Genomic DNA, 17,284 nt, shown 5'->3' with positions numbered 1-17,284 from the left:
GTGAGGATTAAGGATAGGGTTTTTTCATTTAGTTAGGATTGTGAGTATCGTAAAGACGAGGGTTAATGGTAAAAACAATTGGTGCTGAGAAAGTGCCACACCATTAGCGTTTTCCATCATGGCAAATTTGTATGAAGCGTTATAATGCAACCCTTGATTGATTGGGGGGAAAGAAGGAAAAGAAGGATTACTTTTATACTATCCCAGGTATTCCTTAGAGGTAGGGTTTCAAGTGTCTCCGGAAGGTGGTCAGTGACTCCGCTGTCCTGGCGTCGTGAGGGAGCTTGTTCCACCATTGGACAACAGTTTTGACTGGGCTGAGCGGGAACTGTGCTTCCGCAGAGGTAGGGGGACCAGCAGGCCAGAGGTGGAAGAACGCAATGCCCTCGTTTGGGTGTAGGGACTGATCAGAGCATGAAGGTAAGGAGGTGCCATTCCCCTCACAGCTCCGTAGGCAAGCACCATGGTCTTGTAGTAGATGCGAGCCTCAACTGGAAGCCAGTGGAGTGTGCTGAGGAGCGGGGTGACATGAGAGAACTTGGGAAGGTTGAACACCAGACAGGCTGCAGCGTTCTAGATAAGTTGTAGGGGTTTAATGGCACAGGCAGGGAGCCCAGCCAACAGCGAGTTGCAGTAATCCAGACGGGAGATGACAAGTGCCTGGATTAGGACCTGTGCCGCTTTCTGTGTAAGGTAGGGTCGTACTCTGCGAATGTTGTAGAGCATGAACCTGCAGGATCGGGTCACCGCTTTGATGTTAGTGGAGAACGACAGGGTGTCCAGGGTCACGCCAAGGTTCTTTGCACTCTCGGAGGAGGACACAATGGAGTTGTCAACCGTGATGGCGAGATCATGGAGCGGGCAGTCCTTCCCCAGGAGGAAGAGCAGCTCCGTCTTGCCGAGGTTCAGCTTGAGGTGGTGATCCGACATCCACACTGATATGTCTGCCAGACATACAGAGATGCGATTCGCCACCTGGTTATCAGAAGGGGGAAAGGAGAAGATTAATTGTGTGTCGTCTGTGTAGCAATGATAGGAGAGACCATGTGAGGATATGACGGAGCCAAGAGACTTGGTGTATAGAGAGAATAGGAGAGGGCCTAGAACTGAGCCCTGGGGGACACCAGTGGTGAGAGCCACGCCACCTGGTAGGAGAGACCTGTCAGGTAGGACGCAATCCAAGAGTGAGCCGCGCCGGAGATGCCCAACTTGGAGAGGGTGGAGAGGAGGATCTGATGGTTCACAGAATCAAAGGCAGCAGATAGGTCTAGAAGGATGAGAGCAGAGGAGAGAGACTTAGCTTTAGCAGTGCGGAGAGCCTCCGTGACACAGAGAAGCGCAGTTGAATGACCAGTCTTGAAACCTGACTGGTTTGGATCAAGAAGGTCATTCTGAGAGAGATAGCAGGAGAGTTGGCTATAGACGGCACGCTCAAGAGTTTTGGAGAGAAAAGAAAGAAGGGATACTGGTCTGTAATTGTTGACATCAGAGGGATCGAGTGTAGGTTTTTTGAGGAGGGGTGCAACTCTCGCTTTCTTGAAGATGGAAGGGACATAGCCAGCGGACAAGGATGAGTTGATGAGCGAGGTGAGGTAAGGGAGAAGGTCTGAGGATGAGGATCGGATGTCATCAACCTTCTTTTCAAAATGGTTGATGAAGTCATCCACAGAGAGGGAGGAGGAGGAGGATTCAGCAGGGAGGAGAATGTGGCAAAGAGCTTCCTAGGGTTAGAGGCAGAGGCTTGAAATTTAGAGGGGTAGAAAGTGGCTTTAGCAGCAGGAACGGAGGAAGAGAATGTAGAGAGGAGGGAGTGGAAAGATGACAGGTCCGCAGGGAGTCTAGTTTTCCTCCATTTCCGCTCGGCTGCCCGGAGCCCTGTTCTGTGAGCTCGCAATGAATCGTCAAGCCACGGAGCAGGAGGGGAGGACCGAGCCGGCCGGGAGGATAGGGGACATAGAGTCAAATGATTCAGATAAGATTCTTATGGTAGAGAAATGAACATTCAATTCTCTGGCAACAGCTCTGGTGGACATTCCTGCAGTCAGCATGCCAATTGCATGCTCCCTCAAAACTGCACATTTTAGTGGCCTTTTATTGTCCTCAGCAGAAGGTGCACCTGTGTAATGATTATGCTGTTTAATCAACATCTTGATATACCACAGCTGTCAGGTGGATGGATTATCTTGGCAAAGGAGAAATGCTCACTAACAGGGATTTAAACAAATTTGTGCACACAATTGGAGAGAAATAAGCTTTTTCTGTGTATGGAACATTTCTGGGATCTTTTATCTCAGCTTATGAAACACAACACTTTACATGTTGCGTTTTATATTTTTTTCAGTCTGTTTTAAATGCTATATTGATATTAAATGTAGAAATTACATGACATGGGAACAACATTCCCACCACTTTCATTGTCAGTAATTACATTTTGCCCATATTCTTGATCAGTGGTGATTTTAGCATGTACATCTTGGTGGGGCAAACTCACCCCAATTTCTTTTAAATGCATGCCAGCAAAGCCACTACACAACACAGCACTAAACAATACATTAATTCCACTATAACGGTAACAAGCGGTGCCCACAAACTGTTAGGGCCTACATAAAGCTGTCCCAACAGCAGAGTCCCAACAGCAGTCCCAAAACCTTACCACTGCTACACCTGGCTATTAGCGGAGCCTTGTCTGGCAGCGAAACAGTTAATTCATCCTCATTTACTGCCTTTAAAAAAAACATGGCTGACTTGCTTAAACAAATGTGGTTTCTACTGACAATTGAGATGTACAAACTATGGCATAAGGGGACGACGAGCAGATAAGAGGCAATCCGTAATTTCAATTAAGACATTAATGAGCGAGCTAGGACGGACGTAGTCAATATAACTATTTGTTCAGTACTTTTGAAATGTACAGCAACAGAATTCAGAACATGGGCCGTTCTTACAGTGTTCTCCCTGTACACCAAGTCAGAACCGTAGGTTAAATAAGGGGGCATATAAGCAGACAATGACAGCGCTTACAATATTCGATGATTACATTTCTCTAAAACAGGCTATATGTGCACCACCAAGTCAGAACAGTAGGCTAAATTATGAGGGGGAAAAGGGACCAAATTATTAGGGTGAGGGACATGGGCTACTAACAGCTTACTACACAACATACACTTATGGATACTGTAGCTAAGAAAGTCATACTATTTCCCTGGCATATTACATAATTTATGCAGCAGCATACAAGCCATTTTTGGACTCTCTTTGTTCACTTGAACAAGAAGGTGGCACGGCAGTTCTTCGTGGGCAAATTTTGTGATCAAAGTCTGGCATTCTCTGGATTTAAAGTGCTTTCAAGACAACTGGGAACTCGGGGGGGGAAACAACGTTGAATCATGACGTCGGTGATCTTCAGGTCGGAGCTCTAGAAAGAGGCCCGAGTTCCCGACTTGGAATTCCGAGTTGGATGACCGTTCAAAACTTATTTTCCCAGTCGGAGCTCGTTTTTTCCCGAGTTCCCAGTTGTCTTGAACTCACTGAAGTCTGAGATTTCCGAGTTTCCAGTTGTTTTGAATGCGGCAGAAGTCATACTGGATTGACAGCATGGCCAATGTTGAATGTTTATCCTTTTAAGCTTGGAAGAGACCCTTAAACCCAGACTTGGACCACCCACTCCACTGAATAGCAGGCTAGTGATTGCTTTGCAATGCTTGCAGTTTGCCACTGATTCCTTCCAAACCACTCATTGTTGAATTTGCGATTTCCAACTTGTTGTGTAATGTTTATATCCAATGGCCGATGAGCACCGATACATTTTATCTATAATTTCTCTTCATCATTTCTCTTCATATGACAAGGATTTAAATGGATTTGCCAGTAGATTGTCGACTTGATTCATGATGACTGCTAGCTAAGATTTTGAAACTTTTATGTTGACATGATCTGTCCAATCAAAGCTATGGTAGATATAAAGTGATTTGATGTAATTTTATCTGAAACTGGTGGGGCTCAAAACGGGTCGCCACTGTTTTTGATGAAGAAGGTTAATGAACTCACTGGTTTGAGACCACAAAATAAACCAAAAATGACGCTGCTAAAATCCAGTCGTAGCCGGCCGCGACCGGGAGACCCATGGGGCGGCGCACAATTGGCCCAGCGTCGTCCAGGGTAGGGGAGGGAATAGCCGGCAGGGATGTAGCTCAGTTTGCAATGCCAGGGTTGTGGGTTCGATTCCCACGGGGGGCCAGTATGAAAAATTAAAAAATTATGTATGCACTCACTAACTGTAAGTCGCTCTGGAAAAGTGTCTGCTAAATGACTAAAATATAAATGTTATAGCTCTATATTAAAAATACTTATTGAAAAAAAATTTAAAGATTGAATTTTGTCGTTTTTTTAATATTAATTATAATTTCTACACACTTTCTACCTGGTTTAAGTCGTTTAAATTCAGATTGGAGTATGTTTTTCATTAATTCCCCCCAAAATAATTTATATAAAAAGAATTAAATTCCTCAGATACCTGTGACACATTCAAAACCTCCCACCAATTTGAGTATCGCTGGTCTATTGTGTGAGGTACAACCATGGATGTCAATAACATCTTTCCTCCTTTGTGCTCTCCAGAACAGTCTTGGGGGTCGTGTGAGGCTGATGATCACAGGAGCGGCCCCAGTGTCTCCAACCATCCTGACCTTCCTTCGGGCCGCTCTTGGCTGCCAGGTGAGACTTCCCTTCATGGATTTACAAATTAAATGACAGGTGTAAGAAAGGATGAAAACTCCCTCTAATCCATGCTTCCACCAATCCAATGCTTATAAATGCGTGGGGAAGAGTGCACAAATGCCCCCTTTCCCAGAGAATTTGGATGCAGAGCCTGGCTGCGTTCCAATTCTCTAACCTTCTAAAGAAGTGTGCACTCGTTCACTCCCCCTCATGCATTTAAAAGCATTGGATTGGTGCAAGCATGGCTGGAAGGAGTTTCCCCCATATTCATCACACCAGTCCATTCCTTTTAAATCCTTCAGGGGGAGTTTACAGGTGCACACTTCAGGAGAAAGGTAGAGAATCGGAATGTAGCCTGTCTCATACCCTAGAGAAGTAGCTCCCTCTTTGTGACCTTTTCTGTTGTTCAACAGGATTCGCTTTAGAAAGATTGGCAATAATGTTCTCTTTCTATTAGTCAAAACAATCACTTCATGCTTGGGAATCAACCTCACACCCAACCAGGCTGCTGTGGTGCTGAAATATGGATGAGAAACACAAGTTACTTCATTACAATGCTTTCAAATAAAAGTCTGCTGCTTCTACTTGACAGTTTTACGAAGGCTATGGTCAGACTGAGTGCACAGCCGGGTGTACCATGTCCATGCCTGGGGACTGGACAGCAGGTAAAACACACATTCAAGCATTACCGATGCATTCAATTGCTACCACATCACACAACACATACCACTACATGCTTAATCCAACAAACAAGTCACACAAATGGCTCTACACCCTCTCTACACTCGGATTCTACAATGAACAAGAACAGTTTTACTTCTGTGTCTTGTGTGGCTCACTGGAACCTTCATGAAACCTTTGTCAACCATGTTGGCATTATGAAAGAACAGCCAAATAAAGTGTTACTGAAATGTGACAATGCATCTCTTTCTGCCCAGGTCATGTGGGAGCTCCACTGCCCTGCAACTATGTAAAGCTGGTGGACGTGACTGAGATGAACTACTTTGCTGCCAATGGGGAGGGAGAGGTGAGGTGTAGAGTTCATTGGAAGTCCCACCTTGGTTTCTTGTGTGCCTTTGATTGGAACAGCCGGTCTCAAATTGCTCCATATCCCTCCCCCTTGGCCCTAACCAATCGATGTTAGCATATCTGAAGGGTCTGGATAGGTATAAGCACTATAGTGGTAAAGCTTCCACCTTACTGATCTGTAAACATTGAAGGATAAGGGCCAAGTGCAGTGGTAGTAGGGTTTTAATACATGCGGTAAAGAGATCAATGGAGTTCGACCAAAACAATGGCAACACCATGGAAACTCCACACATGGGTCCCCCGTAGTGGAGATAGATCCAGAAGCTCCTCATTGCCGCCCATGAGCCTGTCAACTTCAATACATGTTCATGTCGTCGTCACCAATCAACTGCATTACACTTAAAAACGACTTAAAATACCACCATCGATTTCTATATGGCTAGCTATTCTACCAGCTTATCTGAACAGGAGTTAAAATTTAGCAGACACACACTATATATATATACAAAAGTATGTGGACACCCTTTCAAATTAGTGGATTCAGCTATTTCAGTCACACCCATTGCTGACAGGTGTATAAAATCTAGCACACAGCCATGCAATCTACATAGCCAAACATTGGCAGTAGAATGGCCTTACTGAAGAGCTCAGTGACTTTCAACGTGGCACCGTCATAGGATGACATCTTTCCAACAAGTCAGTTCGTAAAATGTCTGCCCCGCTAGAGCTGCCCCAGTCAACTGTAAGTGCTGTTATTGTGAAGTGGAAACGTCTAGGAGCAACAATGGCTCAGCCGCGAAGTGGGAGGCCACACAAGCTCACAGAACGGGACCGCTGAGTGCTGAGCGTGTAAAAATCATCTGTCCTCGGTTGCAACACTCACTACCGAGTTCCAAAATGCCTCTGGAAGCAACGTCAGTACAAGAACTGTTCATTGGGAGCTTCATGAAATGGGTTTCCATGGCCGAGCAGCCACACACATGCCTAAGGTCACCATGCGCAATGCCAAGCATCGGCTGGAGTGGTGTAAAGCTCACCGCCATTGGACTCTGGAGCAGTGGAAACTCGTTCTCTGGCGTGATGAATCACGCTTCACCATCTGGCAGTCCGATGGACAAATCTGGGTTTGGCGGATGCCAGGAGAACGCTACCTGCCCCAATGCATAGTGCCAACTGTAAAGTTTGCTGGAGGAGGAATAATGGTCTGGGGCTGTGTTTCATGGTTCGGGCTAGGCCCCTTAGTTCCAGTGAAGGGAAATCTTAATGCTACAGCATACAATGACATTCCAGACGATTCCGTGCTTCCAACTTTGTGGCAACAGTTTGGGGAAGGCCCTTTCCTGTTTCGGCATGACAATGCCCCGTGCACAAAGTGAGGTCCATACATAAATGGTTTGTCGAGATCGGTGTGGAAGAACTGGACTGGCATGCACAGAGCCCTGACATCAAACACCTTTGGGATGAATTGGAAGGCCGACTGTAGCCAGGCCTAATCGCCCAACATCAGTGCCTGACCTCACTAATGCTCTTGTGGCTGAATGGAAGCAAGTTCCCGCAGCAATGTTCCAACATCTAGTGGAAAGCCTTCCCAGAAGAGTGGAGGCTGTTATAGCAGCAAAGGGGGGATCAACTCCAGTTTAATGCCCATGAATTTGGAATGAGATGTTCGTTGAGCAGGTGTCCACATACTTTTGGTCATGTAGAATCTTTTCTAAACCCTAAAGGACAACTTCAAAATAGTATGCAGCGAAAACAGCCAAATCAGATTTTAGTAACCACATTATGGGTCTGCTAGAACACATAAATCATGACGGATTTGACGAATATCCACATTGTTAGATACGCTTTTTTGAATGGGTGCCTATGACTGTGTCCTTGTTCTATCCCTCACGGTCTGCCTTCCATTGATCTCTTTACCACGTGTATTGGGACTGACTGGAATACTGGGATGGGGGTTTTCCCAGCTTGCTTTGTTACTTCACTATTTAATCATTAGCCTTTGAGGAGGTGGGTGTGTAGCCTGGTCCCATGTTTGTATTTGATGTGTATATAATTCTGCTTTTTCGCAGGTGTGTGTGAAAGGACCAAACGTATTCAAGGGCTACCTAAATGACCCGGAGAAGACCAAGGAGGCCTTGGATCAGGATGGCTGGCTCCACACGGGAGACATTGGGAAGTGGCTGCCTGTAAGTACTGTCAACTCTACATTCAGCTAGCTCTGTGTTTCCCAATTCTCGTTCTTGTCACCCAAAGGTTTCCACCTTTTTTAGGCTTGATGATGACTTGATTAGTTGAATCAAGTGTGTTAGTGCTAGGGCAAAAACAAAAATGACCCTTTGGGTCCCCAGGACCAAGATTGGGAAACCCTGAGCTAGCCTATAAGGCAGGGATGGGCAATTGTCCTCTGGTGGACAATTTCCCATCACTGCTAAGTTTTGTTCTTTCAAATTAGTACTTGATTTAAGACCTTGGGAAACCAGGGTCATGTTCAGTAGGGCACACCGTAGCAAAACTTTCTGCAACAGAAAATGAAAATCTGTGTTCTTATTGGACACCTTCACGCGATACCTCTCATTTTCTTCATCATCATCATAATAATGTATTATTATTATTATTGATTGGATTTATATAGCGCTTTTCTACCAACTGAGGTACTTAAAGCGCTTTACATAGTAAGGGGGAAACTCACCTCATCCACCACCAATGTGTAGCATCCACCTGGGTGATGCACTGCGACCATTTTTGTGCCAGAAAGCTCACCACACATCAGGTGGAGGGGTGAGTTAAAATGCCAATTAGGAGTAAGGGGCAGAGGTGGGTAGAGTAGCCAAAAATGGTACTCAAGTAAAAGTACTGTTACTTCAGAATAATATGACTCAAGTAAAAGTAAAAAGTAGTCATCCAAATAATTACTTGAGTAAGAGTAAAAAAGTACTTGGTGAAAAAACTACTCAAGTACTGAGTAACTGTTGAGTAACGTCTGATTTATTTTTTAACACAAGACAACAATCAGACAGACAAAAATACAAAATAATCATATTTAATGAATTACAAAATAGCTTAAATTAAAATAATTCAGGTAAATTCAATTATTAAAAAATAAAATAATAATAAATAAAAAATAAATAAGCACAAGTAACACACATTTCCAAACCTTTATACTTTTTTTACCAGGCAGAACTAGAACGAGGCAGCCCATAAACTCTCATAAACTGTGTGTGTGTCTCCACAGTGACAGAACAACAGAAGGAAACACACAAACATTTCATACCAGGCATGCTGAACAGAAAACTGCACACCAGAAGGAAGCGGTCAACGTAAAATAATCAATAGGTGTTGATTAGGCCTACTCAGTACCTTTGTATTGCATGGCAAGCAACAGCCCTTTTTCTGTGTGCCTAGAAATGAATACTCTGATCTGTGATTAGGCCACACTGCACATCTCACTGAGCAGAGGAAAAGGGCAGCAGTACACATCAACTGAAAAAGCACCAGTCCATAATAGATGGCCAAATAAAACAATATTGCAGGCCTAGTATCCCAGAACACAAATTAAGCTGAATGCATGTTCTCTAAAAGGCATTAGAGGAGAGTGATGTAGTTGTAGATCGGGCATTATGTTTACTTCCAGTTCCAATATCTAACAAGAAAAGTCAGCAAAAAAAAGTCACACTAACTATATTGCCACCCTGTGGTTTGTCACTGACACACTATAATCCTAAATGACAGTAACATTATACAGAGTTATATAGGTCAATGTCTACTGGTTCACATTTGAATTGATAAACAAGTATATTTACCAGCATTTAAGATGTTCTCCTCTGTGGTCCAGGATGTTCTGAATCTTGGTAGGAGTATTGCTGCTGCAATCAGCTCAGGCTCTTTCATGACGTCTCCAAAACGTTTCTGGATCCCTTGCTGCAGGGCGTGAACAAGAGGTGTACACATTTTGCAAGTTGACTCCAACTTCTTCAGCTTGTCCCGCAACTGGTAAAGTGTTGGCAGCAGGAGGCCCATATGCACAGATGATTCCCCTTGGAGGATATTAAGGGCCATGGCAACAGGCTTCATCACAGCAGCATACTCGACCAAAAACCCATTTTCAGCTGGATTGAACCTATAAAAGATGTAACGATAAAACAATTACTTATAGCTATTTCTGGTACAATGTCTTTATTATGCATTGTACATGTTAAATACAAAATATATATATATATATTTCATTCAAGTCATCCACAATTATCACACCACCATGCAAAGAAAACTTAGTTACTTGAGACAAGTGGATTCACCCATTAATCAGCAAGGCTTATTTACTTTTATTATTCTTTAAAAACAAAATATACATTTTGTCAACTTACATCTTTATCTTTAATGCTGTGCAGACATTGCGAATTGCTTGTTCTCCTTGCTCTCGGTGAATGCGCACAATCCTTTTACAGCGAGGAACAGGGAGCTCCAGCGTGTCTGATTGGGTCGGAGAAACTGCAGCTTGCATTCACGTTCCACTGTTTCATGAGCCATGGTTGACCTGCTGGTTTTATTCCAAAGAGCATGACATTTTGCAAAAGCAGACCGAGACAGCCTCTTGTAGGTTTCGTTTGCAGCTCCTCCTGCAGCAGTGGCATCAACTGTGGATATAAGATTGAGGAGATGGCATGCACACTTTTGTTGCCTTGGAAGTTGGTACTCAAGGCCTGTGTTGTCATCCAGAATTGCAGACATCTTGATACTCCACCTCTGACTCACTCTGATCTTCTGTTGCATCATCAAGGGTGGAGTCACTCTCCTCTTGTACATTGATGGCTTCCTCCTCTTTCTCCTCACCATATAATCGAAAGGAAGTTTGAGCCACTGTTTGTTGTTGTCCTGGTCACTTTTTCCCTGATGTGGTACTCAGAATGTATTTCCTCTAATGCAGCAGCAAGGACATCAAACGTGTGCAAGCCTTTGACAGGTCTACAAGCCAATGTGGAGTGCCTCTCCAGTGAGGTGTTGTCTATCCAGTGACAGGTGACACCTAAGTAGCTACGTTAGCAACATAGTTCACAGCACTCAGCTTTTTGATGATTATGCTCTTCTTGTGTTTTGCAGCTTCTTGTATTCTTGTGCATAATGTTTTCCTTGTCATTACTGTATGAGGTTGCAAGGTTTCTATCAAAGTATTGAAGGATGGCGTCTCAACCACAGAAAATGGTTGGTTGGCCTCACATACAAAATTTAGCATCAGCTTGTCAAGCGTTGCTTGTGTTACCCGCCCTGGGGCAGCAAAGGCTGTGATTTTTGCATTTTTCACAAGAGTATCACTGGAAGAGGAGGACTTACGCTTTCTGTGGTTCTCTAGTAAGTCTGTGTACTTTGCCAGTTTGTTGGGGTGAATCCTCTGTGGACAAAAAAAAAAGAGGCTACAGGGAGATCAAGACATTAAAAGAGACTTATTATCACATCAAATGTGGATGTATATATATATATATATATATAGAAAATGTTTAAAACATATGTAACCTAAAAGACAAACATTCGCCTATCCACAGCAAAAAAAAACGAATTTAGGAAACTTACCGCTACATGTTTCCTCAAGTTAGATGTTGAGTTCTTGAATGCTGAAATGTCCGTTTGTTTTGGTAGACACAGAAGACACCGCATAATGTAGCTGTTCTTTCGCACTTTTACTAAGGTAAACATGCTTTCAATATGAGGCCAGGGGTGTGGGTGTTCCTCCTCGTCTGTGTCTGCATTGCCGACGGCTAATTCTGACATTTTTGTGTTGCTATGACTGTAAAGCCAACCCGTCCCGCCACTGAGATTGAGTATGGGAAAGTGACGAGACTGCACAACTACGTTTGATTGGTGAAACACAGTCACGTGGTAGAGCCTTAGCGAAAGTCTCTCTCTCTGTCAAAATAAAACATTAAAATAAGGCAAATGCGGGGGGATAAAACAATGACGCGTAGAATACCAGAGGTAAAAATAAAAGTAACGACCTCATTGTAGCCTAATGTAGCGGAGTAAGAGTACAGTTTCTTCTTCACAAATCTACTCAAGTAAAAGTAAAAAGTATAGTGATTTAAAACTACTCCTAGAAGTATAATTTTTTCAAAAACTTACTCAAGTAAATGTAACGGAGTAAATGTAACTCGTTACTACCCACCTCTGGTAAGGGGGATGATTAGGTGGCCATGATGGAATGGGGCCAGGTTGGGAATTTAACCATGACAATGGGGCTAACACCCCTACTCTTACGATAATTGCAATGGGATTTTTAATGACCACAGAGTCAGGATACCCGTTTATCGTCCCATCCAAAAGACGGCACACTACGCAGGACAATGTCCCCTTCACTGCCCTGGGGCATTGGGATCTCCTTAGCCCTCCATCACCACTTCCAGCAGCATCTGGTATCCCATCCAGGGGCCGACCAGGACCGACCCTGCTTAGCTGATGACCCAGGACCGACCATGCTTAGCTGATGATGATGATGATGATGATGATGACATAAGTACCAGGCAAAAGAGAAGATCAGCAGACACTGGCCCACCCCTGCTATGGGCCTCAATCTATGACTGACTAAGAGTGGGAAAGTAGTAATGGGGCAAAATCTGATTTAGTTGATCACTACTGAGTTAAGTTCGTTTTCTCTACTTTCAGAATGGCATTCTGAAAATCGTGGACAGGAAGAAGCACATCTTCAAGCTGGCTCAAGGAGAGTACATTGCCCCGGAGAAGGTCGAGAACATCTACATCCGGAGCAACCCAGTGGCCCAGATCTTTGTCCATGGCGATAGCTTGCAGGTGTGTGACAAACCAAATCGCGCGTGTGCAAACCAAATCTTCTGCTGTGCGTGTTTCTATTGAAGCACTTTGTTTGTGGTTGGGTATGTACATGCATAATGTTGGTTGTGGATGTGTGCACCATCTAACTGAAACTTGTTTAGGTTACACTTATAATGACTTTCATGTATAAGCCACTGCTTGAAAAATGTTGATACATTTTAAAATTAGTATAAATGCTTATGAAATGTAAAAATCTAAATGTTTGAAAATGTCTTGTTTGGCACAGGCATGCCTGGTGGGCATTGTGGTGCCTGATCCGGACTTCTTACCAGGATGGGCAAAGAAGAAGGGCATTGAGGGTTCTTATTTGGAGATGTGCGCAAGCAAGGTTAGCTAGCTTCAATGGTATGGCAGATTTACCATCAGCTGACAGTGTATTCAGTGGCTAATTTCCACAGTCCATGCTAACATACCTCTTACACTTCAACAAGTGTTGTCCTCAGCAAAATGTCACTGGAGCTTGCAGAGCCTCTACAGTAACTCATGGAGTGTAAAGCCTTAGAATGAAGCAATGTATTGTGCATGCTAGTGTGGATATCGGAACAGAGCCAATCTCATCTCAAACACTCATCATCACAGTTTTTTATGTACTGAAAGTGCTCCATCTAGAAAATGTGACTGCTGACAAGCACATTTTTTAGGGGGATTGTATTAACAATAGACTACTGAACAAAATACTGAAAGATAGTTTGAGTGAACTATCCCTTTTAAGTACAGCCAATAAGATGTATTGTCTACACTGCCTTGTCTAAAGTGCCTGTCTTTCCAGGAGTTGAAAAATGCCATTCTGGAGGACATTCTGAGGCTGGGGAAAGAAGGGGGGCTGAAGTCTTTTGAGCAGGTGAGGAACCCTTCCTAACGCTCCACACACTCCTTAGGCACCATTTAGACAAGATAACACTCACAAGCGATGTTGGTGCCAAATTGTGCATGATTATAATGCTGCCTCTAGCCCAGAGTATTCTTGGAGAAAAAAACGAAACAACATTTGCATCTCAATGGTACTCGGCTTGTTAAATAATAGCTAAACACATAATAAGCGGAATAACACGCTCTCTATGTCCCGTGCAGGTGAGAGATATCTTGCTGCACACGGAGATGTTCTCCGTCCAGAACGGCCTCCTGACGCCCACGCTCAAGGCCAAGAGGACCGAACTCCGCAGTCACTTCCGAGAGCAGATTGACCTGCTCTATGCCAAGATCAAGATGTGAACTCCCGGTAGAGGGGAAAGGGAAGCAGAGGGTGACAATCATCTGGAAGCCATAGCCAGCTCCCCTTGACTGTAATGCTCATCAGAGAGGACGGTTGTGCCCTTCCTTGTCTACTGTGACGAAAAGTGTCTTTGGTCCCCTTGCGCTGTAGAAAAGATGGAGCGTGAGAGAGGGAGGGAGACGGTTATGTTAGAGGCCTAGACTGGGATTCGAACAAACGCAGGTAGACCCATGCACTGCGATTAGACTTTTAAAGGCGATTACCCAGACATTCGCAGAGATCATGTTCGTCATAAACTCAGCGCATTTCAGCGCAATCACTTTTAGAAGTAAATTGCAGTGCACAGGTCGTTTATCTAAAAAAAATTATATCTAGGCTGTAGTGAAAGGGGGAGGGGTTCATGCCTTACTGTCCATGTGGCTCTGTGTCAACCATTCCTGTCAGCCATTTCAAGTGCCGATCAAGTCGCCTGTTTGGAGTTTTTCTCGGCTATCTCACGGTCTGTAATCCCTCAGTTGTGTCAGTTTTCAATTAACCAATTTTTACTAATCATCTCTAAGTTCTGACAAAGTTTAGTTTTATTCTCTTATTTTTGTTTGTGTATCTGCTTTTTTTATGTTGTAAGACCACACCCATGCAGACATTTCAGTTGTTGAAAGACAGACAAATCCCCATACGCAACATATTAGTACTGCCTTGTTCAACTTCAGAAATACAGTAGCTATTTATAGCAGTCTATTTAATGTTTTAATTTAAGTTGATATTTAATATCATCGATTAATGTTACTGTTAATAGTGTATCAGTAGAAAAAAAAGTCACGAGAGGACATCAATGGATCACGGTTGATACAGTAGAAGTGCCATGTTTTCTTTATTTTTTCAACGTTGTACTGTCAAAGTCTAAACCTTTCTGAACCTTTCCAGAACAATTTTAGCACAAGACAAGTAGGAAGATGTCCATTCAGAAAGGTGTTCTGTTATGATCTTGTGAACTGCTAATGGCACAAAACCCTGGCAAAGGAAACAAGCCTCCCACACAGCAGGGATAAAAGACTAGGTTGTGTGTTTTCGTTCTGGTATTGCACATGCAAAGTGCAACCAATGTCTCTGCTCTCACACAGAAACATTTATTCCGTAAGTGTCTTTTTAAAACTACAGTGGTCTCAATGTCTCAAAGCACACGCTGGGACCTGTCCTATCCACAGAAAGCATAGTCCTGTCTGCCAATGGGAATCTGGGTCGTATTCAGAAGGCAACAATCAGGAGCCAGCTGCCCAATTCCGATTCTCTCCCCGAAATGTGCACTCGTTCACTCCCCCTGATGGATGTAAAAGGAATAATTGGGTGTAAGAAATGGTGCAAAGTCTCTCGAGCTAGCCCATGCTTACACAAATCCAATGCTTTTAAATAATGTTTTCAAACGGAGGTGGTAAAACTGACCTTTGTCCAATTGGAATGCACACTCACCATCCATTTGAAGATGTTTGCTCCCATTTGATGCCTAATGAAGGATACCCTGGAGATTGATCAGATTAAGCTGGTTTAAGCTAGTACCAAGCCATGGCTCGCTGGCCCCTTGCAAGTTTGCTTTTTTTGGACAAAAATAGTGACGACTTTGTGTTAGGCCTAACCATCATTTACCTCTATATAAGGAACCACATTATAGACATTTCAGTCTCCTTTGAGATCTAACAAAGAAAAAAAGGGTCCTTTGTGAATTCAGGTTATTTAACAATGAATTAAGCGCTCATGATGCACTTTGACCTGTTTGTTAACATTGTTCTGTACATGATTAGGTTTATCTGCTTGATCACATGTTTCAAGACACCGTCACAGATGGCCAATACTAGGAACTTGAGCTCTCCTTAAATCGACATAGCAGTGTTCGGTTTCGATGTGTTTTGTACAGGAGTAAAATTCATACCTTTCATTTACTCAACTGTACCAAATAAACACTTGTTTGTCCCAGCTCTCTCTGCTTCATTGCAATTTTTGTTGTTGTATACGGACATTCTTTGTGATGTACACAATATGATGAAACCGTTGATTTTATTCATAAAATGCATAGTTTTATTTGTTTATTTACATTCCCATTAGCTTTTGCAGAAGCATCTGCTACTCTTCCTGGGGTCCACATAAAACACAAAACATGACAAGTAACAAAACACTGATAGACAAGGACAGTCACACATATTAAAAATACAATATACAAACAATCGAACTAAAAAATGTGTTTGTGTGTCCCCGCCGTTCCATGAGTTTAATCTGTTTCCTGAAGGTAGTTTTGCTTGAGTAATTGGAGTTGGGAGTTCCATGTGATCTGTATAATACTGTGTGTTGCCGTGACTTCATTTTGGACTTGGACTGTGAAGAGACCCCTGGTGGCATGTCTTGTGGGATATGTATAGGTGTCTGAGCTGAATGTTATTTGATTATGCAGACAATCTGGAATTTTCATCACAGTAATATTTCTCATAAACTAGAAGAGAAGCAGTTCATCTCTCATTAACCCTCAACCAGGATAGACTGGCATGCATGTTGTTAGTTCTGTATGTGCTGCTCTGTTTTGAGCCAGCTGCAGCTTTGCTAGGTCTTTCTTTGCCGCACTTGACCATATTACCAGACGGACAGAAATCAAGGTGGGACAAGACCAGAGCCTTAACAACTAGTACAGTTGATTTTTGTATAAAAAAACTCAGAACATATTTTTTATAACCCTTCCCCATCTTCACAACTTTGTCAACATGACTTGATCATGATACTTGACCATCCAATGTTATACCTAGGAGTGAAGCTTCCTCAACTTGCTCAGTGGTCACACCCTTTATGCACAACTCCAGTTGAGGTTTAGGTCTTAATGTCTTGATGTCCAAATAAAATGCCTTTAGTTTTTTGATGTATTTAAGACCAGTTTATTATTAGCCACCTATTCTGATACTAACTCTATTAGAATTTCAGTGAGCTCACTGGCTTTGGGTGCTGAATGTTAAGTGTGGAATCACTTAGTAATTCTAGCTTTGTGTAAGACCAGTGGCAAATCATTTGTAAAAATAGAGAAGCGTAGCGGCCCAAGGCAACTGCCCTGAGGGACACCACACTACATATCTGATGTTAGAGAAACATCCATTGAACACTGGGTTCTATTGGATAAATAACTCTCCAACCATATGATTGCAGGTGATGTAAAGTCATAGCAAGTGAATTTCTTCAATAACAATTTATGATCAGTAACAAAGGCTGCACTGAAATCTAACAATACAGCTCCAACGATCATCTTATTATCCATTTATTTTATCCGATCATCTTTCATCTGAGACAGTGCAGTACAAGTTGAGTGCCCTACTCTATATGCATGCTGCAATTCAGTAGTTAACTTGTTCTCTGAAAAATTACATTGTGTGGCTCATTTGGTAGAGCATGGCACTTGCAACACCAGGGTCGATTCCCACGGGTGACCAGTACAAATGAAAATATATCCACTCACTAGTGTAA

The 17,284-nt window shown here is 43.1% G+C and overlaps 1 protein-coding gene across 3 annotated transcripts in view; it reads left to right on the top strand.

Annotated features, from left to right (window-relative positions):
* acsl1a (acyl-CoA synthetase long chain family member 1a) overlaps positions 1 to 15,764 on the top strand; it is a 59,188-nt gene extending 43,424 nt beyond the window's left edge. For all 3 annotated transcript variants that reach the window (XM_045206380.1, XM_045206381.1, XM_045206379.1), the window contains 8 exons: positions 4,618 to 4,713; positions 5,309 to 5,381; positions 5,655 to 5,743; positions 7,815 to 7,931; positions 12,394 to 12,537; positions 12,806 to 12,907; positions 13,349 to 13,420; positions 13,651 to 15,764. In XM_045206380.1, the coding sequence (XP_045062315.1) occupies positions 4,618 to 4,713; positions 5,309 to 5,381; positions 5,655 to 5,743; positions 7,815 to 7,931; positions 12,394 to 12,537; positions 12,806 to 12,907; positions 13,349 to 13,420; positions 13,651 to 13,791 (834 nt within the window). In that variant the 3' untranslated portion in view covers positions 13,792 to 15,764. The remainder of the gene's footprint in view (positions 1 to 4,617; positions 4,714 to 5,308; positions 5,382 to 5,654; positions 5,744 to 7,814; positions 7,932 to 12,393; positions 12,538 to 12,805; positions 12,908 to 13,348; positions 13,421 to 13,650) is intronic.
* The last annotated feature ends 1,520 nt before the right edge of the window (positions 15,765 to 17,284 follow it).

This window comes from Coregonus clupeaformis, chromosome 22 (assembly GCF_020615455.1).
Source record: "Coregonus clupeaformis isolate EN_2021a chromosome 22, ASM2061545v1, whole genome shotgun sequence".
Classification (NCBI taxonomy): Eukaryota; Metazoa; Chordata; class Actinopteri; order Salmoniformes; family Salmonidae; genus Coregonus; species Coregonus clupeaformis.
The sequence above is the reverse complement of the archived record's forward strand: the minus strand, read 5'-3'. Positions and strand labels throughout refer to the sequence as shown.